General features: G+C 35.6%; 1 protein-coding gene and 1 non-coding gene across 2 annotated transcripts; one reads left to right on the forward strand and one right to left on the reverse strand.

Annotated features, from left to right (window-relative positions):
- Nucleotides 1-200: 200 nt before the first annotated feature.
- Nucleotides 201-5,242, reverse strand: LOC114166731 (disease resistance protein RUN1-like). The gene is made up of 5 exons (XM_085668176.1): nucleotides 4,627-5,242; nucleotides 3,431-4,535; nucleotides 3,015-3,290; nucleotides 2,126-2,878; nucleotides 201-1,155 (listed from the first exon to the last, which is right to left on the reverse strand). Exons 1-5 carry the CDS (start codon nucleotides 5,127-5,129, stop codon nucleotides 508-510), a joined length of 3,285 nt encoding a protein of 1,094 aa, XP_085524302.1. The 5' UTR covers nucleotides 5,130-5,242; the 3' UTR covers nucleotides 201-507.
- A 15,662-nt stretch (nucleotides 5,243-20,904) lies between these two features.
- TRNAK-UUU (transfer RNA lysine (anticodon UUU)) lies at nucleotides 20,905-20,977 on the forward strand. The gene has a single exon. It is a non-coding gene; the product is annotated as a tRNA-Lys (tRNA).
- Nucleotides 20,978-23,825: the final 2,848 nt, after the last annotated feature.

A 23,825-nucleotide genomic window follows, 5' to 3' on the forward strand; every position in this document is an offset into this window, starting at 1 on the left:
ACACATTTGTGTGACTATTCCTGTGATTTAGGATTTGTATGGGTGCATACATAGTTATATACATAATCCTAATCAAGACCCTATAGATTAAGTTATTTTTTGTTAGTAGATTCAGTTTGACAATTTATAAAATGAAGGTAACATTTACTTCAACCCCATTCTTTCTACAAAAAGTGTAGAAGGAGAAAAGTGGACATCAATTCATGAAGTCGTGTGGGTGAGCATGACCACCGGCTTGTTGAGTGTTAAAATCAATTTACAGGAAAACAATTTTCATAAATAACTACTACAAAGAAAATACAACAAAAAGATCAAGGACAACCAAAGAGGCATAACGGTTACAGTGAGAAACAGAGGAAAATAAACATGAATTTTCCAACCATAAGGTACTCAAAATAAAAACAAGAAAAAGATAGAAGGAAATTGAATGCAATCAAGGACACCACGATTTAATTCCACAACACAAGGGATTCTGAATTGTTCACATAAAAGGGATATGAATATAACTTACCATTCACACATTGCAAATTTCTTGAAGAATCTAATGCAGCCATTTCCGTTTGGCTTAGGATCAGACTTCATTGGCAAGACACTTGATTCAGAATTCATGGGCTCAATTTTGATGTCATTTACTTCAGAATGGATCGGCTTAATTTCGATACCATTTGATTCACCATGCAACGGCTCAATTTCGATATCATTTGATTCAAAATGCTTCGGCTCAATTTCTACATCATTCGGTTCAGAATTCGTGGGCTTAATTTGTATGTCATGTGATTCGCCATACATCAGATAGACAGCTGTTTTCTTGACCACCAAGTCATCACCAAAAGTCACAAAAATCTCCACCTTGTCTCCACCTCCCAAATGTGATATTATCTCCTTCCAATCTTCATCATTAAAGGAAATCACAGTGTCTTGCTTGTGTATCTGCAGGGTGCGCTTTGTGTAATTAGCAATTAAGACACTAGTGAAACATTCGGTCGGCTTCATTTCGGGGTTTGAGAAATAAACAATACACAAAGCCATTCCCTTCATGCCACGGTCTTCAGGCACAGTGAAATACACCGAATGTCCATCACCTGTATGGGCCGACCAATAAGGATAATAGTCACCTGGAAGTACAACTTCACATGCCTCATTGGTTGCCAATCCCTATAACATGAGAAAACAAACTTAGTCATTTATGCAATGGACTCCTCACCTTATCATTCCAAAATTACAAAATGAGCATTTTTAATAAAATAAAAGTGAATTGTATAACTTTTGGGGTAGGCAAACTGATATGATTTAATTTCTCATTTTTTCTTTGTAATTTATATTTTTTTTTTAATTAAGAACCTAATAGTCACATGCCAAGATTAAAAACTACAAGAAGGTGAATCATTCATGTTTTCATAAGTAAAATAATGATGTATACCGTAAGATTTATTGCTACATTAGTGGGACTTAATTAGTATTCGACATATTAAAGATTACTCAGTGGACATTAAAGACTTATTTAGTGGGAATTAGTATGAAATTTAGAAGTTCTTATTATGATGGTCCAGAGTGACACATAATTTAACCTATAGAATGTTTCTTTTTGTAGGAAATTTATGGAGTTGAGTTATAAGAATCTAATTTGATCTCATTTCCCAACTTCCGTTTTCTCATCACAAACTCAGGTCTAAGTTTTTGAAATATTGAAAGGTATTCATCTATGACACTAGCATCTTTTAACAAATATTTTTCTATACATAGAAACCTGGAGATTTAATCCCCGACCACTTATTGGATAAATTGAAACACAACAACGATAACTAATTCAAACAAATTTGGTTAATAGTTTTGTTCTGTATTTATATTAACAGCACATCAGTATGAATTTATAATGCATTTCTGTTTATCTCTGAGAGATCTTTCAACTTTCTTTCATGTTCTATTCTAACAAACACGAAACAAGTGTAGGTAGAAGAAAGTGGCAATTAAATTGCTGGCTTAACATGATCTTTTAAACGAAAACGTGGTTTTTGAATTTTCTTTTAGACGCATCATAAGGATTATTTCATGTTCTCTTTACTAGTAACTGAAATGAACAGTGAAGGTATAGTAGAGAAAGGTAAAAACTAGAGAAGGAACTAACCTCAGATATCTGATCACTGAGATTATCAAAGAATGCTTTGTAACTTCCAACTCCAATCAAAGAAGACCTCAACTGATGCCTTGAAATTCCTAATTCTGTAAAATTTACAACATCTTCGACCAAAATTGTTTTTACATGTTTAGATAGTTGAAACTCTGTCTCACATTGAACCAAAACACTTCGAAGATCTGAAAGGCCTCTAAGCATTGGTGCAAGTTCACCCAAAGTATTATTCTGTGTATTCATGGAAACCAGAGAACATGATGTGCCAGAAAACGGACGAATAAAAAAGAGGGGATTCATTGTTGGTGACATCCAAGACTGGATGATAGAAGGAAAAACATTTCGTGCCAGTCCTACAAATCCGCATAAGGATATATATCCAATGCTTTTTGAGCTTACTATTGAAAAGGGGACTTTTTTCACAGCAGTATTATCAGCCATTAGAGTTGTCAAGGATTCCATCTGTGCTATATCTTCTTCTAATTTGTCAATCTTTGAACAACCAGATAGGATGAATGTTTTCACAGATTTCAACGTATATATCTCTTTGGGGAGATTGCTTAGGCTTGTACAATCCTTCAAATTTATCAATATAATATTACATAGACCTCCAATGGAGTTGTGTATCTCTAATAAACTTGGACAATCTTTGAGAATGAGCTGCTCAAGACTCGGTAGTCTCGAAAAGTCAGGGGTTTCCGCCAAGTACATGGAGTGACTGAGATTAAGGACTTTTAGCCACTTCAAATCCTACAACAAGATTGGTTTTTCTTATGAACAAATATTAGAGAATAAAATAAAAAATGAATAGTAGTAAATAGAAACAATTACTATTTCTATTTTAATCAATCTATAAATTTACAAGAAAAGGGCATGTTATAAATACCGGGGTTTGTTTCCAGAGGAATCGAAGATGACTGTGTTTTAAATCAATCGCAATTACATCATCCATACAAAAGTTGTTTGGCAGAAAATATGAAGGAAAGCCTTGCCAAGATATCCATCTCAGTTGCTTAGAAAGGTACCCATAATTTCCTGCAACTTGTACATGATGGAGTTGCAACAGTCTCAAACTCTCCATTTTCTGGAAAGAATCGGCTTCGAAGCAATCTCTGCTGGTTAAATGCATTTTCAGAACCAATCCCTCAATAGTTTCTGTCCCCTGTGATGAAAAGAGCAGAGGGAAATAAATCGAGAAGTGTTTTTTGTTGGCTCAGCTGAGGTTAACTGCACTTATATTAAACATGGAAAAGAAAAATCTTTTGAAAGAAAATGAAAACCGTGCATAGGAAATGTACTTACAGTATTCTTTGTCAATACTTCAACTACATCCTTTTGAAACCACAGTCGACTGCGCTTCCCAGGTTCCTTTCGTGAGTTCTCACGAATTATTTCCCTTCCCATTTCTTGTAGCAAAGGATGCATTCCAAGTTTGTTGTTCTTTTCTACTTTTATGAGGCTACGTTCTATGAGAACCGGTATTCCAACATCAGCACATAGGTCACAACCATTTAGTATCTCTGTGACATAACCTCTGTCTTTACCTATAAAGAAACAACATACATCAAGAAATATATCCTTCTCCATCTCATTGCTTAAACTATCAAAGCTTATTCTTAATTTCCGCTGAACCTCATCATTGGGAATTTTTTCTAGTATCGACAATACACCTAACCACACTCTCTTTGACGACTTGTCAAATAAGTGAGAACCAAGCACTTCAAGAGCCAGGGGTAGTCCTCCACAATAAGCAACAACGTTTCTTGAAAGTTCACTGAAGTCTTCTTTTGGTTTTGAATCTCCAAAACAATGAAAACTGAAAAGCTGAAGGGACTCATCTTCGTCCATTTTATCCATCCCATAAACATAATCAACCTCAAGTCGAGTAAGGAGGCCAACATCTCTAGTTGTAACGATTATTACACTTCCTTGACCAATCCACTTACGATTTCCACACACAGCTTTTAATTGGTTGTACTCATTCACATCATCAAGTACAATGAGTGCGGTTTTTCCAGCAAGTCTGCTCTCTATCATAGTCGTCCCCATCCCAACGCTATGTATCTCCACCTTCGTTTTCAGGACATTTGAAAGAAGCTGTTCTTGCAAAGGAACATACCCTCTACCATGATTTTCACAGGTTTCTCTGATATTCTCAATGAAACTTTTATCCATGAATCTACGATGAATCTGATTGTAGACAGCTTTTGCAACGGTAGTTTTCCCCGATCCCCCCATACCCCAAATCCCTATCATACACACTTGGGTGGAACGAGTTTCAATGAGTCCAATCACTTCTTGCGCACGGGATTCTAGTCCAACAGGATATTCTGTAATAGACAACACTTCGTAGTCCAGTAACTTCTGAACACGGTCAACGATTTGTCTCACTAGTTCAGCTTCATTCCTTCAAGTTCAACAATAATTATAAAACAGTCACTAACATATCTTTCATTCAGTCTCAAACCAAAGAAATTACGAAGGAGTCATTGGTTTACCTGAAATTTCTGACATCCCAACCAGAGATACCAGCAGCTTTGTTGAGTGCACGCTTCCACCGTGATAAGGCACGCTCCAGTTGTTCTCCTGAATAGGTTCTCCGAGCAGCTTCTTCCAACGATTTTCCAAAATCACCCTTATGATGACGTACATCGGATGGATCAATCTCGTAAAACACAGGGAGAACACTCTGACCCTGAGTTTGGTTGCATTTGATGATTTGTTCAAGCTCGTCAAGGCACCAAGTTGACTCAGTGTAGGTTTGGGAGAAAACAACAATCGCTATCTGAGATCCTTCTACAGCTCGCATGAGTTCTTGAAGCTGCATTCCTTTGACAAGATTCTCCTCGTCAAAGAAGGTGTTGACTCCAGCGTTTGAGAGCGCATAGTGGAGATGAGAAACGAACTTCCTGCGGGTGTCTTCTCCCCTGAAGTTGATGAACACGTCGTGAATCCGTTGGTGTTTCGATTTCGAGAACGACGGCGAAGATTTAAAGTCCATCAGAACAATTCAGGTCAACCGTTGGGGAAGGGAAACCAATAATGCAGAAATGCAGAGAGAAGACCCAGCACACCACTTTCTGCTTTTTAGTCTTCTGAATGAATTCTAAAATAGAATTTGGACAATTCGCATATGATATGTTTAGAATAGTAGAAAGAACTCCGACATGAAAATACGAACGAATACATCAGAAATAAAATTAAATATTTGATTACTTGGTAGAACAGAAATACAAAAATATAAAAGAAGTTGCGTGATTTAATAGAAAATAAATAATTTAAATTGCATTTTATCTCTTACATCATTTTATTTAATATAAAATAAAGGGTAAAATTGTCATCTTCATCCTTTCTATTAAACTAAGAGGTTTAATTTCCTTTATGTATACTCACGCGTAATCTCTAACCAACTCAAGTGAAGTTTAAAAAAATTGTTGACGTTTTTCTTTATTAAAAAAAGTTGATACTTCCAATGATTTATTGTACTGGTTTTGTTTTTTCTTTTGGACTGGTAATATCAATGCAATGACTTCACGTGTAATAAGGTATAAACGACTTATTCAATCTTATACCAATCAATATCAAAACAATTTAAATTTAAGATATAAATTACATCTTAAAAAGTAAATAAGTGATAAAAATATTTTTAATAAACTAAAAGCACGATGAAACCAGTGTAGGGACTAACTGATCAAGAAATGTTTTAAAATGATAACCATTTTTTTTATTGAATGTAAAATATATTAAAATAAAAAAGGTTATTTATGATGGAAAAAGGATTGTAGGACCAAGACCTCTCATGTTTAAAGCTCTGCCACTGACAGTAGGTATGGCTGATTCATATATTTTTAAGTCGTCAAAATTTGTGATAAATATTTTTATTTTGAAGAGGATTGGATTTAACAATTGTTTAGTGTATGTGTGTGTTAATCGTAAAAATACGCTAATATAAGAACAATAAAAAGTAGAAATGAAGAGGATATACACTTGAAGATCAAGATATTAATATTTACTTTTATATATATATATATATATATATATATATATATATAATTATTTGATTATTGATTTAAGAATATATGAACTTCATTTTATTAAATAATTTTGAAGAATTGAGTTATATTTAAAATTTATTATCTTAAAATAATATTAAAATTATTCAGAATTCATCTTAATTAAGTCTGTTAAATCTTTTTATTATGATATATATTATAAATATTACTTTACAAATTTGAATATTATTATTAATATTTTATTATTTATTAATATTTATTCATCTAACTGTTAAAAGTCTTTTGGAAGTGAATTTTCTGTCCGTATTTGACGTAACAACTAAAGCTTATCAAGGAATATATTAGTTGTGTGAGGAAACTGTATTCTTTGGTAATTAGTTCCAGTAAATTTCTTCCTGCATTTCCAAAACTAATTTTATGGATTATTTAATTTAAAGCTAATTCTTTTGCCTTCTTTGCGCGTCCCCTTTTCCTTCCAACCACCGTGCCGCACGTTCACATTCTTCCTTTTATCGATCGTGTTGCACGTTATCGTTGTTCAGTTTTTTAACAAGTCAGATTTGTTAGTGCAAGCACCGGTTCAAGGATAAATGAAGTGTGTCACTCGCTTTAAGTCTTTAAAAAATAGGGTCTTAACAAAAGAATTTGTTACTGATTAATATTTAAGAAAAAAAATCTCAACTTTTTTAATAATAATATACTTCTATTAAATTAATTATAAAATTTTGTTTAAGAAAAAAAAAAGCCTCGAAAATAATATTTTATTATTAATATAGTTGTATTAAATTAATTATAAATTTATGTGTGAAAATAAATTTTAATTAAATTATTATTAATGTTTGTTAATTTTTATTGGTATTAAAAATGATATTTAATGAGTTAAAATATTTTTTAATAAATTATGATTTTGTTTAGGAGAAAAATTATGATCAATTATCTTTATTTCTTATAATCAATCTTGATTCTATTTTATTCTTTGATCTCTTTGTGACTTCTGATGTCTCTCTTTGCTTTCTTATATTCTAGAGTTCCTTTTTAGGATTAGAGTTTTGGCAGATTATATTTCTTGAATCTCGTGTTGTCAGTACGTACCAATCTTTTCATCCTCATTTATGGTAGTATGTTTTTTCTTTCTAGTTGTGATACTATTGTTTTTATTCTATTTGTTGGATTTGTATTAGAATTAGAAATACGTTTCTTTTGTCCAATCTTGTTTTTCGGTACTTTTAGATTTACATGTTTCTCGAGAGTTTTTTTTTTTTTTTTTGCATATATCTTAACGAGTAACTGAAATTTTTCTACAAAACTATTAATTAGATTAATGTTTAGTCTTTTTTTGGTGGATAATAAATTAATTTGAGCATAATTCAAAGTTGAGTTTTGTGTAGAAAGATAATTTAAGTTTAGGGATAAAAAAATTACTATCGAGTTGAAAAGAATAATAATTTTTTTAATTATTTTTATTAATGATTAATTTTAAAATAAACTCTGCAGGTTTATGAAAAAGTTAAGACTTGAAAAGGAGAAAGAGACTTGAGACTTCAAGACACTATAAGTCAATGTTGAGTTTACTTTCCTGACAATCTGAAACATGTATTATTGTTTTAGCTCATTTGTTTCATATACTTATATTTAGTAATATTTTATATATTATAATTTTTTATTTTATATACAAATATGTAGATATGTCAACTAGAAAGTTTGAATCAGAAGTTTTAATTGCATGATAAAAAGGAGCTATGAATAAATTTATAACAATAGAAAAGAAAAATGAATTAGAAAATGTCAAATGAGATGCCATAGAACAAAACATATGTAAAAGAGAAACTACTGCTTGTTTATTCATGAAAAATAACAACCCTTTTATAAGTAGGGATGGCAACGGGGCGGGGCGGGGACGGGTTTCGCTATCCCATACCCATCCCCGCATAAAAAATTTATCCACATCCCCATACCCAAACCCAACGGGTATCAAACTTTTGTCTCATCCCCATCCCCACCGGGTGACGGGTATAATCTCGTACCCATACCCGTACCCATGTTCTAACTACTTCAATATTAATTTTTATAAAAGAAAAAAAATTACGGTAAAGAAAACATAATATTATCAAATATTCAATATTAGGAGGATGATTGTTTCTTCCATATCAAATACTTTAAAATAAATTATAATTGTCTACATTTTATATTAGAATATCAAATAAAATTTTATGAGAAACAAAACATTTATTAAATTTGTAAACTATAACATTGATGAACTTAGTTGATAAAATTAAAAAATATTTAAAAAAATATAAAAGGAAAATAAATATTCAAATTAAAATATATTTTAAATGTTTGTTTACTTCAATTATTTAAATTCTAATGAATCTCTTTTTTACACACTAATAAAAGTTATAATACGTCACTTGATCAAAATGATACAAAGAACAAATAATAAATATAATAATAAAATTTTGACATAGATTTTGTATCTTTTGAACTTCAATAGATGTTGGATAGTGACAAAAAAATATTCATAGCAATTACATTAAATTTTTATATTGTAGTAAATAAAAGTTATTTATACAATTAAAATGAAAAAATTACAGTATAATTAATAATGAGTTATAAAATAATAAATAATTAGATAGAATATATCAAATATTATTCTACATGATGAAAATAAACAATAAATAAAAATATTAAAAAATTAACAACTGTGTGTTTTAGAAATAATTTGAGAGACTATTGAAAGAAATCGCACAAAGAAAATCAAATGTATAATTAAGGTATGATAAATTATGTTTGAAGTGGTTAAAATTAAATAGAAATATCATTAGTGACCAAAAAATTTGTCATCAAATTACAAATAAATTAGTAATTAAATTGGTCACTAAATCAAGTACCAATTCATTCACTGATTAGTAATTTAATCACTGATTTAGACAATAAATCAACTACTATCACCAATAACAAAAAATAGTAACTGATATGGGTTAATGACTAAATCAGTCACTATTTCATGTTTTTCTTGTAGTGAAATATCATATACTATTCTTATATATCATTATATATATATATATATACATACATACATACATATACATACATATATATATATATATATATATTTATATATACATATTTCTATATATATACATATATATATCTATATATATATATATGTATGTATATGTATATGTATATATGTATATATATATATATATATATATATATATACATATATACATATATATATATACATATATATGTGTATATATATATATATGTATATATACATATATATATATATACACATATATATGTATATACACATATATATGTATATATATATATGTTTATATATAATCGGTCATTAATTTAATCACTGATTTAGACAATAAATCAACTATTACTACCAATGACGAAAAATAGTGACTGATATGGGTTAATGACTAAATCAGTCACTATTTCATGTTTTTCTTGTAGTGAAATATCATATACTATTCCTAAATATCATTATATATATATATATATATATATATATATATGTATATATGTATATGTGTATATATATGTGTATGTATATGTATATATATATATATATATATATATATATATATATATATATATGTATATATGTATATGTGTATATATATGTGTATGTATATGTATGTATATATATATATATATATATATATATATATATATATATATATATAATTTTAATCATTTCAAACATAATTTTAAGTGAAAAAATTACAGTATGATTAATAATGGATTATAAAATAATAAAAAATTAGATAGAATATATCGAAATATTATTCTACATGATGAAAATAATAAACAATAAATAAAAAATATTAAAAAACTAACAAATGTGTGTTTTAGAAATAATTTGAGGGACTATTGAAAGAAATCGCACAAAGGAAATCAAATGTATAATTAAAGTATGATAAGATGAAAAATATCAACATATATACTCAATGGTTGAAAAATAACGAAAATTATTTTAATGAAACAAAAGAGTTATTCAAATTAAACAAATAATAATAATAATAATAATAATAAGTAAAGAATTTTTTTTATATTACCTTAAATTGTGAGTATAATGTGAAAAGAAAATATATAATAAATAAAAATATTAAAAAATAATAGAAATATTCAAATGTGAGCAGAATTTTTTTTAATTAACATACATCATTCTAACATAATTACATAAAAGTTATGATAAGAAAAAAAATATATTGGAGATGCGAATAAGTTTCATGACAAACCAAATAATTAAAAGAAATAAAATATATATATATATATATATATATATATATATATATATATATAGGGTTACTTAATTAATTGTGAATATTTTTATAATTTAAACGAGAATGGAGATATGGCGGGGATGGGTATTATGGCGGGGATATGTCCATCCCCATACCCATCCCCATACCCAACTGAAAAAGTCGGGGATTCCCCATACCCATACCCATACCCAGTCAATGCGGGGATTCCCCGTCAAAACGGGGACGGGTTCGGGCAATACCCACGGGGACGGGTTTATTTGCCATCTCTATTTATAAGTTTTATACATAACAAATATTCTCCTAAACTATAGGCCACTAAATCATAACATACCCATGTTCTACATATGATAACTAACTCCTAAAATTAAGGATAAATGAATTTAAATAATTTAAAAGAAACTAACGTGCAGAAATGTGCATAACCATAAAACAAAATATCCTAACAGAAAATACATGTGGGTTCTATTTGAAGGAAATATAATAACAAAATAGATATAGGTGAAACCAACAATAGAAAAAAAGAAGTAGTTATTGATAATGATAATTCTGATTCTTAAACCCATGATAATAATGAGGAGATTGAGAGATTAGATGATGATCCTACTATTGATAAAAATATATATGATCCAAGCCAATGGAAGAATATTGATACAAATTTGAGAAATTTATGTGTAAAAAAAGGTTCTATTAAAATCAATGATATAGATTTTCCTAAGGATATACATTCTAGGCACTTTTCTTCATCAAATGATATTCAAAGGCCTAATTTTTTGCATTAAAAAAACTCAAAATAAATTTTAAATAAAATGTCTCATTTTTTAAGTTTGCTTTTGATCCTCCTAAACTCTAAAGTCGCTTCTGGTTACTAAGATGGAGCTAAAATCTAGCTCATGATCTAGTTATCCATGTTTACTATGTAAAAGTAGTGGGTTGAGATTTTGTTTTTTTTACTGGGCTATAAGATTGTATTATCTTCTTGTATTCAGTAACAAATCTTAAGTACTGAATTTCAAAAAAATATCTTACTTGTTGTGTTTAGGGTTCTCAATTTGCTAAAAGCTCCTTCACAGGGACCAAAAATTGAGTGAGACTAACATCTAGTGAGAGTGAGAGACAATCTGTGCGGGGTCTGAAATGGGGTGAGAGTGAGAGAAAACATGTGTGAACTACAAATGTGAGTGTTTGAAAACCGTGAAACAATAGTAGAATTCAAGTATAGTATGTGCAGCCAACAATTCCTATATTTTATGGACACTATGATCACTAGACAAAGTTGATGGAGAAATTTCTTCTATCAAAGGAGTATTGAAATTTGGTAGAGAATGGAATTGAAGATGTCTCTCATAAAGTCAATGCAACAAAAGCAGAAATCAAGTTAATGGAGGAACAAAAGTTAAGCATCTATGAATATTATGAACTATTGCTATCAAGCAATTGATATAGAAATTTTAGTTACTATTCTTAATGATGAAACATCCAAAAACATATGGAACTCAAAGAAGAAAAAATTTCAGGGCTCAATAGGTGTTAAATGGACACAACTACAAGCTTTGCGCAAGGACTTTGAATCGCTGCAAATGAAGGAGGGAGAATTAGTGAACTCACATTTTGCTTGGACTTTGAAGATTGCTAAAAGCATGAAAGCATGCACTGAAAACGTGTGGGAGAACGTCATAATTGCAAAAATTATGCTATCTATGACAACAAAGTTTAATTACATTGTGTACTTCATTGAAGAATCTAACAACATGGAAGTGATGACAATAGATTAACTTCACAAACAACGAATGCTGCTTGTTGTAGAAGAAGAGCAGGCTATGCACATTGTGACAAATGAAAAAAATGGGAAAGGTAGTGGAAGAGGAAGAGGTAAAGGATCTTTATGAAATAGAGGAAAGGGAAGATAACCATTTAACAAAGCGGAGGTTGAATGCTTTAAGTGTTACAAACTTGGGCACTTTCAATACAAGTGTCCTATGTGGGAGAATAAGGCAAACTATGCTAAAGTAGAAGATGAAGTGGAACAAAAGGGTGAACTCTTGTTAATGGCCCTCGTAGATGTTAAGGAAGGGAAGAAGGATAAGTGGTTTCTAGAGTTTGGATGTAATAACCACATGAGTGGTAATAAAGAATGGTTCTCACAACTAGTTGAGAATTTTTGCCACAAAGTAAAGCTCAAGAATGATGTACGTATTGTTATGATGGAGAAAGGCAACATTTAGATGGTTGTGAATGGTATCAAACATATAATCTCTCAGGTGTATTACGTTCCTGAACTCAAGAATGACCTATTGAGTATAGGACAACTTCAATAAAAGGGCTTGACTATAACAATTTAGAACAACAAATGCAATGTTGTTCATCCTGAAAGACGGTTGATTATGGAAGTGAATATGAACCGCAACAAGATGTTTGTATTGACAGCCACTATGGCAGCAACAAAACACATTTTTTCAAGTGGAAAAGAAACGTGATTCTCAACTATGACATAATCGACTATGACATTTAAGTTATGACGGCTTGAAAACACTAGTTTCTAAACAAATGGTGAATAGGTTGCCCTCTATCACAACTCCCCAAGATCTATGCACACACTGCCTAACTAAAAAATAACACAGAAATGCAATGTCAAAGGAAAACCTATTGGTCGGGCCGTGTCAACCATACCCGAAGGGCTAGAAAAGACTAGCACATAAGTAGAGGTGTCAATTTGGCCCCTGACTCACTCTTCATTAAGTCCCATTTTAAGGTCCCCTAAATGAGGGGGCAAAAAAAAACCCTAGCCCCCAAAGCCACCTCTCAGGTGGATTAGGGGTAGGGCTAAGGTGGGTTAGCCCCCCTAAAAGTACTACTTTGAGTCAAAGTACAAGATCAAGTCGACCCATTTCAGGTCGGCCCAGGCAAATAACCCAGGCGTGCCTACTTGGCCCGACTACCTAGATAGGGTTGCTTGGCCCGACAACGCAAATTCGGGCCGATGACCTAGATGGGCCATCCTGGACAAACTAGCTAGATGGGTTCGCTTGGCCCGACAACCTATACGGGTCGATCCAGACCGATGATCCAAATCGGTCAGCCTGGCATGAAGAGCCAGACAGGCCGGCCTGAGCCAACGACAAAGACAAGCTGAAGACCCAAAAACACCGGTCCAGCCTGACGTCCAAGAAGGACCAACTCGGCCCGACGAACCAAACGGGTTGGTCTTAGCAACCTAGACAGGTTGGTCTCGACAACCTAGACGGGTCATTTCGGCCCAACGAATCAGACGAGCCTGACTGACCTGACGAACCAGGCAAGCTTGGCCGACCCAACAACCTAGAGGGCCTGGTCGGCCTAATGACCTAGACGTCCTAGACGTGTTGGTCATGAGCCGAAGACAAAAAGTTTAATATGTTTTAAAAACTAATATATTTTTCATGTTTAAGAAGAAAGTCCATGGACTGGCTCTGGCCTACAAAGGTTTTGTGGAGTTTTTGGTCTTGTGGGCTTCCTTAATGTGAGCGTTTTGGCCCAGTGGAATTTATTGGCCTTAACCCATGTGGGCCAAGAGCAAACCCTGTGGCTTAGGCCAAATTGATAGCTCTACCCACAAGAAAAAGAAAAATGGTGGTGTGAATTAGTAAAGCATAGAGGTGGAAACAACATAGCCAAAAACAAAATAAAAAACAAACAAATAAAAGGTCGTCGACAATGGTGTATAAAATAAAATGGCACAACAAAAAGCAAATAAAAACGAAAAAAAAGCACAAGTATGAGAAAAATAAAAAGGGGTGCACCATGTAGAATGTACAACCCAACCCAATTTCTTCAAAACAAAAGTCATAAGGCTCAACTCCTCCTTCATCCCCGCATGACACTGCAACACTAACACTAGGTGCCTCTGTTTGCACCCCTCATAAGTAACTCTTCTAAGATAAGTGAAGATACTTTTCGTGTTGTTCAACATTGTTCAGTGAGATTGAAAAACCATACTAATGGAAATACTCACTTTCATTTCCCTTTATTCTAATATCACTATTATTTTACATTCTTTCTGAATGTTAGAAAATATTTTACATGTAAGCCTTAATAACTTGCTTGTACTTAAGCTTAGTCACATAGAGTTCACTGGTTTTATGAAGAAATAAAAATTATTCCTTGAACATACGATTAGAGATGTCAAAATAAGTTTCAACATGTGAGCTAACATGGCTCACCACGGGTTCAAGTCAGGTTAGGTTGAGAAAAATCAATTTTTTGAAAGTGGGTTGAACTCAACCCGGCTCACTCAACCCACGGGTTAAACGGGTTCGAGCCGGGTTGAAGGTGGGTTGATCCATTTAACCCACCAACATTTTCAAATTTTTTTTAATAACTATTTACTACTTCTAATTATATAGGTTCATAATTTCATATATTTAAATGCTATAATGTTTCTCCATAATATTTGAATAATTTAAATGTTTAATTAATTTGATTATCAAGTTAAATAAATTGATACTTTAATCTTTAACTATAATCTTTACAGTAAATTACTCAAGCAACCGTCTAATAAACATTTTTTTTTCTAAATTAGCATAACAAAAATATATAGTTTTTATTTATATTTTGTTGAGTAGCATGAATGAAAATGTATAATATTAGCCATGTTTTCTTGGACCATATAGACACTTTCTTGGAAACAATTCATCATATATTAGTGATGAGCATGATGAAGACATTGGATCTTGATTTTACTGTGATTGTCATCTCATGGGTTGCTTAAAAAATTATTTAAATATTTGAATACTTAAAAATAGATAATAATTTTTTTATGTGGGTTGGTGAGTCAACCCACTTAATCCACCAACCCGTGGTGGGTTGAACCAAGTTGCAAAATTTCTAGCTCACCATAAAGTGAGCCAGGTTGGGTTCACTCATTTTCAACCCGGCTCGTGGTGAGACAACCCATGTGAGTTGGGTTGGCTCACTTTGACATGTCTATCTATGATCCTCCACCCTCTAATAAGAAATGAAAATAAAAATAGATTGAACTTTTACTAGGGATTTCACTTTTACATACTTAGTAAAAAAATATAATCGTAATTGTTTAATCAATGCTTTTAAGTACGTGCATATTTATTTTTTAAAATATGGCAATTAAGTTATTATGGTAAAAAGTATTTTATGACTTTAAATATTTAAGAAGGAGATGTGTCAAATGATATAAAGCATAACACAAACATCGTGTTTTTCAGCTAACATTGAAGCGGAAATATGTCAAATGATATAAATAACTCATGCTATCCTGAAACATGTTTAAAACTAGTATTTATACTTGTGCAACGCATAGGGCACATGATTTTAAAAGTTTAAAATTATAATATATTTATTAAATTAATTTAAAATTATAAAAAGATAATTAAATTTAATATAAATATTTGATTTTATAAAATTAAATTTTTATAAAATAAAGCTAATAATTGAGAGAAGAATAGAAGGATTAATAGAGAATGAGAAAATAGGGAGCAACTTTTCTGTATGTTATTACTGATAGGAAGAGTCATATTTATATATACAACATGTACTCCATAAAGGAAACAAATCAACTAGTTAATACAAATATTTACATAAAGAGTAATGAGTCATATAAGTAGGGATGTCAACGGGGCGGGTAGGGTACGGGGGAACTACTACCCGTACCCTACCCGCTGGATAAATATCCGTCCCGTACCTGTAAGACCCGAGAAAAATTAAATAATTATTTAATTAATGCGGGTAAAAAGGAATCTTTAAGGTAATAAATGCGGAATGTTGTGATGTGGAAAAGTGCTAGCTCATGTGGTTGAGAGTACTTTGATTGTGTGAGAGGACTTGGGTTCAAGTCCTTTGTATGCTATTTTTGTGTGTTATTAAATTTGTATTATTTTTATGTGTATTAAAGAAGTTGTGGAGTTTTATAATAATTGAATTGTATTGATTAGTATGAGATATGAATTGGTTGCATGGTTTGACATTGAGTGGCAATTGCATGGGTGTGGGTTCAAACCTTAGAGGGACTCAAATGAAATGCATTAGCAGCCAAGGATGGCTGAAAAGGCAGAAGGTATCATGCAATTTTTCACGCACCGCGGCACTGAGACTACTGCCTAGCAGCTCATCAACAACAGGACAGCAGTAGCCACTGTTCGCAGGAGGCGCCTGGCGGTAGAGTGTTGGCCGCCAGGCGATTTTCTGTCAAACAAGTGCGCTCCGACACAGAGCTCTTTGTTGAGACCATCGGTCGGTAGAGGAAGACAAACCTTATGTCAAAGCTTCATGCTTACTTTTTTACCCTACTTCCTACATGCCTGATCTTAATGCTTGCTTGGAGAGCGCAAATCCTGTAGCGGTAAACCAATAGCAGCGGAAAGGCCGACAACACCTGCTTTTCCGTCTTGCCTTTGCTACTTGAGAGAATGCCTTGGACCGAGACCGAAAGCAGCTCTTCCCCTCATCTCATTAGCAAGAAAACCGCTTTAATCCATTATTTCTATAAAGCACTACTTCTTTTTTTGAATTATTAAACCCCGAAAAAAGTCTCTTTCATGCTTCAATCGAGAATGCTTGCTGTCAGGCTTTCGTACCGAAACAGCTGACTTGCTTGCATCCCTTTGATTGCTTAGTCTCTCCTCCTTGCTGCACTATTATGGTACATCGGTCTAATCCTCTGATCCCGTGACTTGCCTTTCATTTACTTGTCTTTCTCTTTCATCTTTCTATCCTATGCAATCAAAATAAAATAGGAAGATTTTATGAATATCCCCATCCATAGTAAAGACTCTTCTCAAATACGCAGTTGCCAGATTACACTAAACGAAGCCATTTGAAGTGTGCTAATGAAACCTTCTTTCTAAAGAGGATATGCCATAGGGTGCCCCGAGGATTAGAGCCAATAAATATACATCACATCGATCTAGCCTAATAAACAAGGCTCCATTCATACCGGCTTAATTCATTATTGCCTCCTACCGTATGGCATCTCCTCTACTTCAATTCAAACTAACGCTTCGCCCCTTTCCTCTTTCTTTGCTGCAATAGATGAGATTGGCATTGGCCTAGTTCCAATCCTTTGTCAAGTCACTTAAAAGCAGCCTCCCTCCTCATTTGCTGCAGGTGAGAAAGGGCCTAGCTTTCCGCTGGCCTGATTAGTAGTCAGACTGATGATCTACCCGTCTCCGAGGGGGTAGACCTGCCGGCAACTCCTACGGCAAAAGAAAAGCGAACTCTTCCTTAACTTAAGCAGCGCTATGCTTCATCCTCAAGGTCAACGGTTCTAGCCTCCTGAACCGTCATAATGGACTTATAAAAAGCCTCTTATGCCATTTTTACCGATTTGGCTATTTGGGCCGTTTTACTCATTTCTTTGATTACCAGGGCATAAGACTGCCCGCTCCACCACGTGCATAAACTAATTATCTCATTATAGGCCAAAGCGTGACCTTTTTTCTGGCCAAACTCTGTGACAGGGATATAATATAAAAAAGGGTGTAATCTCGATTTCTCTAAAGCGCTACGTCTTTTCCCGGCCATCATGCATCGCTCCAACCTCCTATTGCCACAACCTTACAAGCCAAGCAAGAAGTGACAAATCTCAAGAGGGACCTTACTGCCGTTCCCAGCTTAAGCGTCTACACCTCCCAACAAAGTGAATGTACCTTATGGAACCTCCGATAGGGACTTAGATGAAGCCCGCCGACCTTCTCCACCTGCTCTGTAGATGGAACCTTCGCAGAGCTACCACTTTCGAGAATCATTTTTGTCTTTTTGCCCCGGCCAAGGGCACACCACATTCTAAAGAGATCCCTAAGACTCCAGTCCTACCCCGTCTTCTTAGGATTAAGGTTGCAGCACAGTTTGATGTAGAAGTGGCTATGATAGCAAAGAGCAGAAGAGAAGAAAGATATGTATTATATATAATAAGATAATAGTTGAGAGCATTGCTAGAAAGATAAAGATGGCGATAAGAGATTCGTTCTGTCTTTCTTCACTTCTTATCTTTATCTATGATATTAACTTGAACTTGAAGACGAGTCTTATTCATAACTAGAAAGCAGATCGAAAGAAGCATAGGTACACTGAACACTAACCCAATCCAGATGAAACTACTATTATCGGAACCCAGCTTCTCTTTTTTAGCGAATAAAGATTGAAGTCGCTCTTACACTTACTCTATTTAAAATCTTTCTAATTTATCATATGAAAGAAGGAGAAAGGGGGCTGCTACTGCAACCAAGCAATTGGTGCAGACGCTCTACGATGCAATCAGACAATGAGAGAGCGGACTCTCTTTCTCTAAGGGACACTTCCTCATTTTCTTTATTCCACCCCCTTTCGTCGGTTCTAGTAATGGGAGGGGGAGTACCATGTAGTTAGGAAGATGATCGATGCCTAAAGCATGTCTACTTAAGATCTCTATCCTTTCTGGTGATCAAGATATCCCAAGAAGAGAGACCTGACGGCGCTTACTAGAAGAGAAGGAAAGAAGACACTTACTATAAATCTATTCCACCGGAAGACTACCGCTTTATTTCTCTCTGTCCACAGCCATGACTCACCCACCTTTCCATCCCCCCTCAGCATATAGATCCACCCGATCGATGAAGACTCGAACCGAACAGTGATCAAATCGACTGACTTTGGAGAGTCAATCCTCAGGGCAAGCCAAAGGAAGGACGGGATAGAGCTCAAAGACAGGCTGAAGGCAGAGAAGGATAGACGAGACAAGGAAGCAAAGGAGAAAAGAAAGATCGGAATAGAATAGAGGTAACGGTGGAACGAACGGTAGACCCAACTCTGTATACTTAGCCGGAAGCAGGGCGTTCCACCGATTCCACTGAGGGAGAAAGCCTTTCCTGTATCTATACCTGATCTGCTAATTTCTATCCAGTAGACTTGGTAAGGTAAAAGGGCCCCGACTTATTTGATTTCCAGAATTCGAGTTCGACCGCAGCTGCCCCTTTTGTGTTTTGGGGGGATCAAGTTCCTTGCCAACTATCGACCCCGATCTCTTTTCATTTTTGGTATTACTAGCCTAGCCTTCGTAAATCACACTAAAGCAGAGCACCCAACTATGGCAAGGCCCCCTTAAGTAAGGGTTAGGTTAGTCAATCCGGCCCGAGACGCGTTCGTTGACAAAACCGCCGTAGGAATGGAGACCTTTCAATAGAGCAGAGGCGAACTGATCAACGAGAAAGAGGCCCTACTCACTACAAACGAATACACCACAAGATCGAACTGCACTCATGCCTCTCCCGCATCAAGTTGACCGACCCCCTACGTAGTTCTTCTATCAATCATGTACGTAGGTAGGGTCCTCCATTCTGATTGGTATATCATGAAAAAAGCCATTTGCACCAGGCGCACTGCGCTTTCCCTTGCCTAGATGTTCGCCTTTCTAAGTCAAGTAATGGTGACCCGCCGAAGACTGGAGCCTCAAAACATGTTGACGAAGACCCCCGAACTGAGGGTTCGATCAGTAGAGGGGACGACTTTCCCTCCCCGGAAGAAGAATAGCCCCGCTCTCTAGCCGACTGATCCCGTGGATCATATAACTGGGAGGGAACGTGTCACATTAGAGGTGAACGATAATTACCACGATGAGGCTGGTCCCTCTTTGATTTTAGTAGACTAAGCTATTCATATGAATGCCGGGCTCTTTCTTTCACTGCTAACCCCAATAAGTCAGTTTCTTAATGCTGATATTTTATGTTTCGTCGAGCCCCGAGCTTGTGGTCCTCCTTTGAGTGTGGGTTCCATTGGATGAATCTCTCAAGTCAAGGTTCACGTACATAGCAGCAAGAATGGTGCAGCGCCTCTTTCTCGTTCTCGCTCGGGAGCCAAAACGAACACGCCTGCTACCTACTGTACTGGACCTTCGACCAGGCATTCTACCCTTGTCGAATCGGAACCAACCACCACTGTATTGCGCTCGAACAGTTGAGCGGCCGCCGGCCAGCAACTTCCGTACTGTACACAGATATAGATTCATTCTTCGTACCTGGTCCAACTTCACAACCCTTCGCGGGTTGGTAAGAAGTCAGTCTTGTTTGGTAAGACTCTATTGAACAAAGCAAAGAAAAGAGAGTGCTCGACCGGAACAACGGCCAACAAAGACCGTAATTACATAGATAACTGCTCCTCCCTTTCTCCGGCTTTAAGGCGAACCGTATGGCGGCCGGAAAGAAAAGAAAGACGACCTCCTCACCTTCTCGTAGATGGTGTCAGTGAGAGCAACTTTAGTATCCCCCGTTGACCTTCTTTTGTAGATAGAATCTTCAATGAGTGGAAACAACTTACTAATAAAGGTGCGCTTGTTGAGTAAGGCCGTTTTCTTGCAGGAGTGCTAACGCGCGCCCTTATTCTTCGCTTGCTCCGCAGTACGAGCCTCATACAGAGCTGCGCCCCTTTAATATGATGAGAAGAGGGGCCGCCCTCTTTTCTGCACCAATCTTTATTTACTACTATCTATCTTTTTTGGGGGTGTATAGCTCAGTTGGTAGAGCATTGGGCTTTTAACCTAATGGTCGCAGGTTCAAGTCCTGCTATACCCAAACAAACCTACCTTACACTATACCTATTCATTAATAAGGATGCGTAGTAACGTTCAAAGATCACTCTTTGGCCTTTAGACTCGCTTCAGCGACTTCGCCCTTTAAGTGAGAAGGGGGTGAGGTAAGGAGTAGTATAAGAGTGGCTCGGTCATCCATAGGCCTCTCCTTATTGGATTCATTCTATTCTATAGGGCGGGGCTGCAGACCAACAATCCAGCAAAAGGGCTTAAAAGCTCCTTTATCAAACCTTCCCCTTTTCAAAAAAAGAAGGTCAGCATCAAAGCCCAGCAAACCCAACCTATACAAAGAGCTCTTTTCAGCCCCTACTCCTAACAAGTGAAAGTAGCTGGCACCCACCATACCTTGCTTCGTGCCCTCGGTTTACTTCACTGGGGCTCTCTTCCCTTGGAACCAGGTATGACAGTTTACTTCTTTTTCTTCACTGACAGCATCCCAATGAAGATGTTCTTTTGTAACTACCAGGGAGCTGGATCTAATGAATTGATCATAAAATGGAGAGATTTGGTTAACGGGAATGATCGTGGTACTCATTGAAACCCGAACTCAGAGTCGACGAGCATGAAGCAGAACCATCTGAGCACACCGAGCGGCGCATCAAGCAAATAAAGAAGGAGGGAAAGCATCGAATGGGATGTGGGAAGCGAGCTTACCGGTCTTTGCTATGGATCTTTCCCCTCGCTATAGCTACCATGTTCAGTGCCCAAACATAGATATGCCTACCTACATCTTATCTTACTACACCCACTCACCGCTCTTGGAGGTATATGAGACAGACTACGCGCTAACAGCTTTAGCAACAAGGCTATAGGCTAAACAACTAAAAAAGCAAGCATTGAAAGACGCTCACCTAGTGCATTCACCCTAAGGGAAAGTTCCTGAGTCAGTCAACTCAATTACAATCAATCAAAGAAGAGCACTATAAGCTTTCTACGCGCACCCTACGTACATAACTCCGCGATAGGACAGCAAAGGAGACACTAAATACACGCACTACAGAAGAAGCTATGTGATCAACGCGAGAAGCCTAATTGCATTTAGGAAGGAACGCATGCGCATTGGCTAGAGCAGTCACTTCCGGAGTTAGCTCTGCAGATGAAGCAAGCAAAGGCAGAAGGTTGAAAATCCACTCTTGCACAGAGCCTCTTACTCGCCAAGTGGATAGGCAGCAAGCACAACTGGATCTCCTCATCTACGATGCCTCCTTCTTCCATATGTCCGGAAGCCTTATCTTCGTCTCAGAACTCAAGCCCCTTCCCTTTACTCCATAGGGCATTCGACTATTCCCATTCACTCTATCTACTTTGGCTAATAATCTTAAATATCTGGTCATTGGCCCAAGGTCAGCTCTTGTCTATGAAAGTAAGTTCCTTCTCGGTTTCGCATGCCAATTGGCAACTGCTCTATTTCGTATCATCCCACCCAGAGGGAAAGATATGAGGTAATTTATTCATTAATAAAATTTCATTGCCTTAGTTACCAGGAAAGATCTGATGTGAACAAAAGAAGATCATGGTTGAATGCTCACAAGACATGTGACATTGGTTTAAGTTGAATCGACTGTGAATGAATGGGTTAAGCGAAAAAGGGCGTTGATCCAGGATTCGATTCGAGGCTTGACCAATCCGGAAGTTGCTGAAAGAGAAGCGGAAAGGGACATCTTGAACTCAGGGGGAAGGGACGCTAACAAGTACTAAAAAAAGACTTTCCACAAGCTCGATCTTCTATTCAAGGATTCTTCTGCCTCACAAGTACCGGGCGATCCCGACCGCACCGATGCGGCTTAACCATCGTTTATCCACAGATCTTACTTTGAAACAACTTGGTGGGGAAGGCATCCCTTAGAAGCTGCATGAGCACTTTTACCAAAGAATGTAGGGAATAGCTAAATAAAAGGAGCATTACTTCGAACCAACCAGAAAGAAATCCAATTTGGAGTACTAACCAAAGGAGCATAAGCGGAAACGTAGAAAGACCAAAAACCCAGCCTCTTGCTGAACGAGATTATCATTCTCTTTTCCAAGCCCGGTTATTGAACCTATGCTCTACTCAATCCCAAGTACCCGTATACGCTACCTTCCTTGATCGACCCAGAATGTACTATCTCTAGCCGTGAATTCACTACACGAACATTTAACATATGAAAGATAAACGAGATCCATTGCACAAGTATGCTATTTCAATCAGTCCATGCTATCCGCTACACAGGGTTATTCAATTCCGTTTGATTCAAGACAAGCAGGAACGCTTCAAATAGACTACAGTGGACATATTCTATTATTCAGAGAGCCGCATAGACCCTCGATTTAGTTTAGAAACAAGAAGATTACAGCCTAGTAGTAGGTGGAGGCACTAAGTAGCCAAAGGGTATGACGAAAGGCTACAGCTATGCATAGGAAGTCTCAGTTAATGGGATGCCGGGTTCCCTTTGAGTGTAGAAAAGCTGCTGCTCGATTTGAATTGAGGCTTCGCTTCCAATCGCCATAGTGAAACTTCTGATTAGCCCTACTCTACTAGATTAGCCATAGCTAATTCGATAAAGGAGGGGTGAAAGACTAAAATTTCGATATATGTAGAAAGGGCACGACCTTTTTAGAAACAAAGACTACGAGACTTTTATCCATCCACTGTTACAAGAATGGTATGTGCCTCCATTAGGAAGAGAGGGAGAATGTGACTCAGTTTCGGTTGAAGTTGGCTTGCTAGATCTTGGAGTTGAACGTGAATAATTGTGAGAAATTACCCCCTTGTGTATACTTCTGTTCCTAAGGGAAGGGGCTTACTCATATATATAATATAAAAAAGAAAGTTTGCACTTAATCTATTAAGG

Source organism: Vigna unguiculata, chromosome 10 (assembly GCF_037176805.1).
Source record: "Vigna unguiculata cultivar grain cowpea cultivar isolate G323 ecotype 2 chromosome 10, ASM3717680v1, whole genome shotgun sequence".
Taxonomy (NCBI): Eukaryota; Viridiplantae; Streptophyta; class Magnoliopsida; order Fabales; family Fabaceae; genus Vigna; species Vigna unguiculata.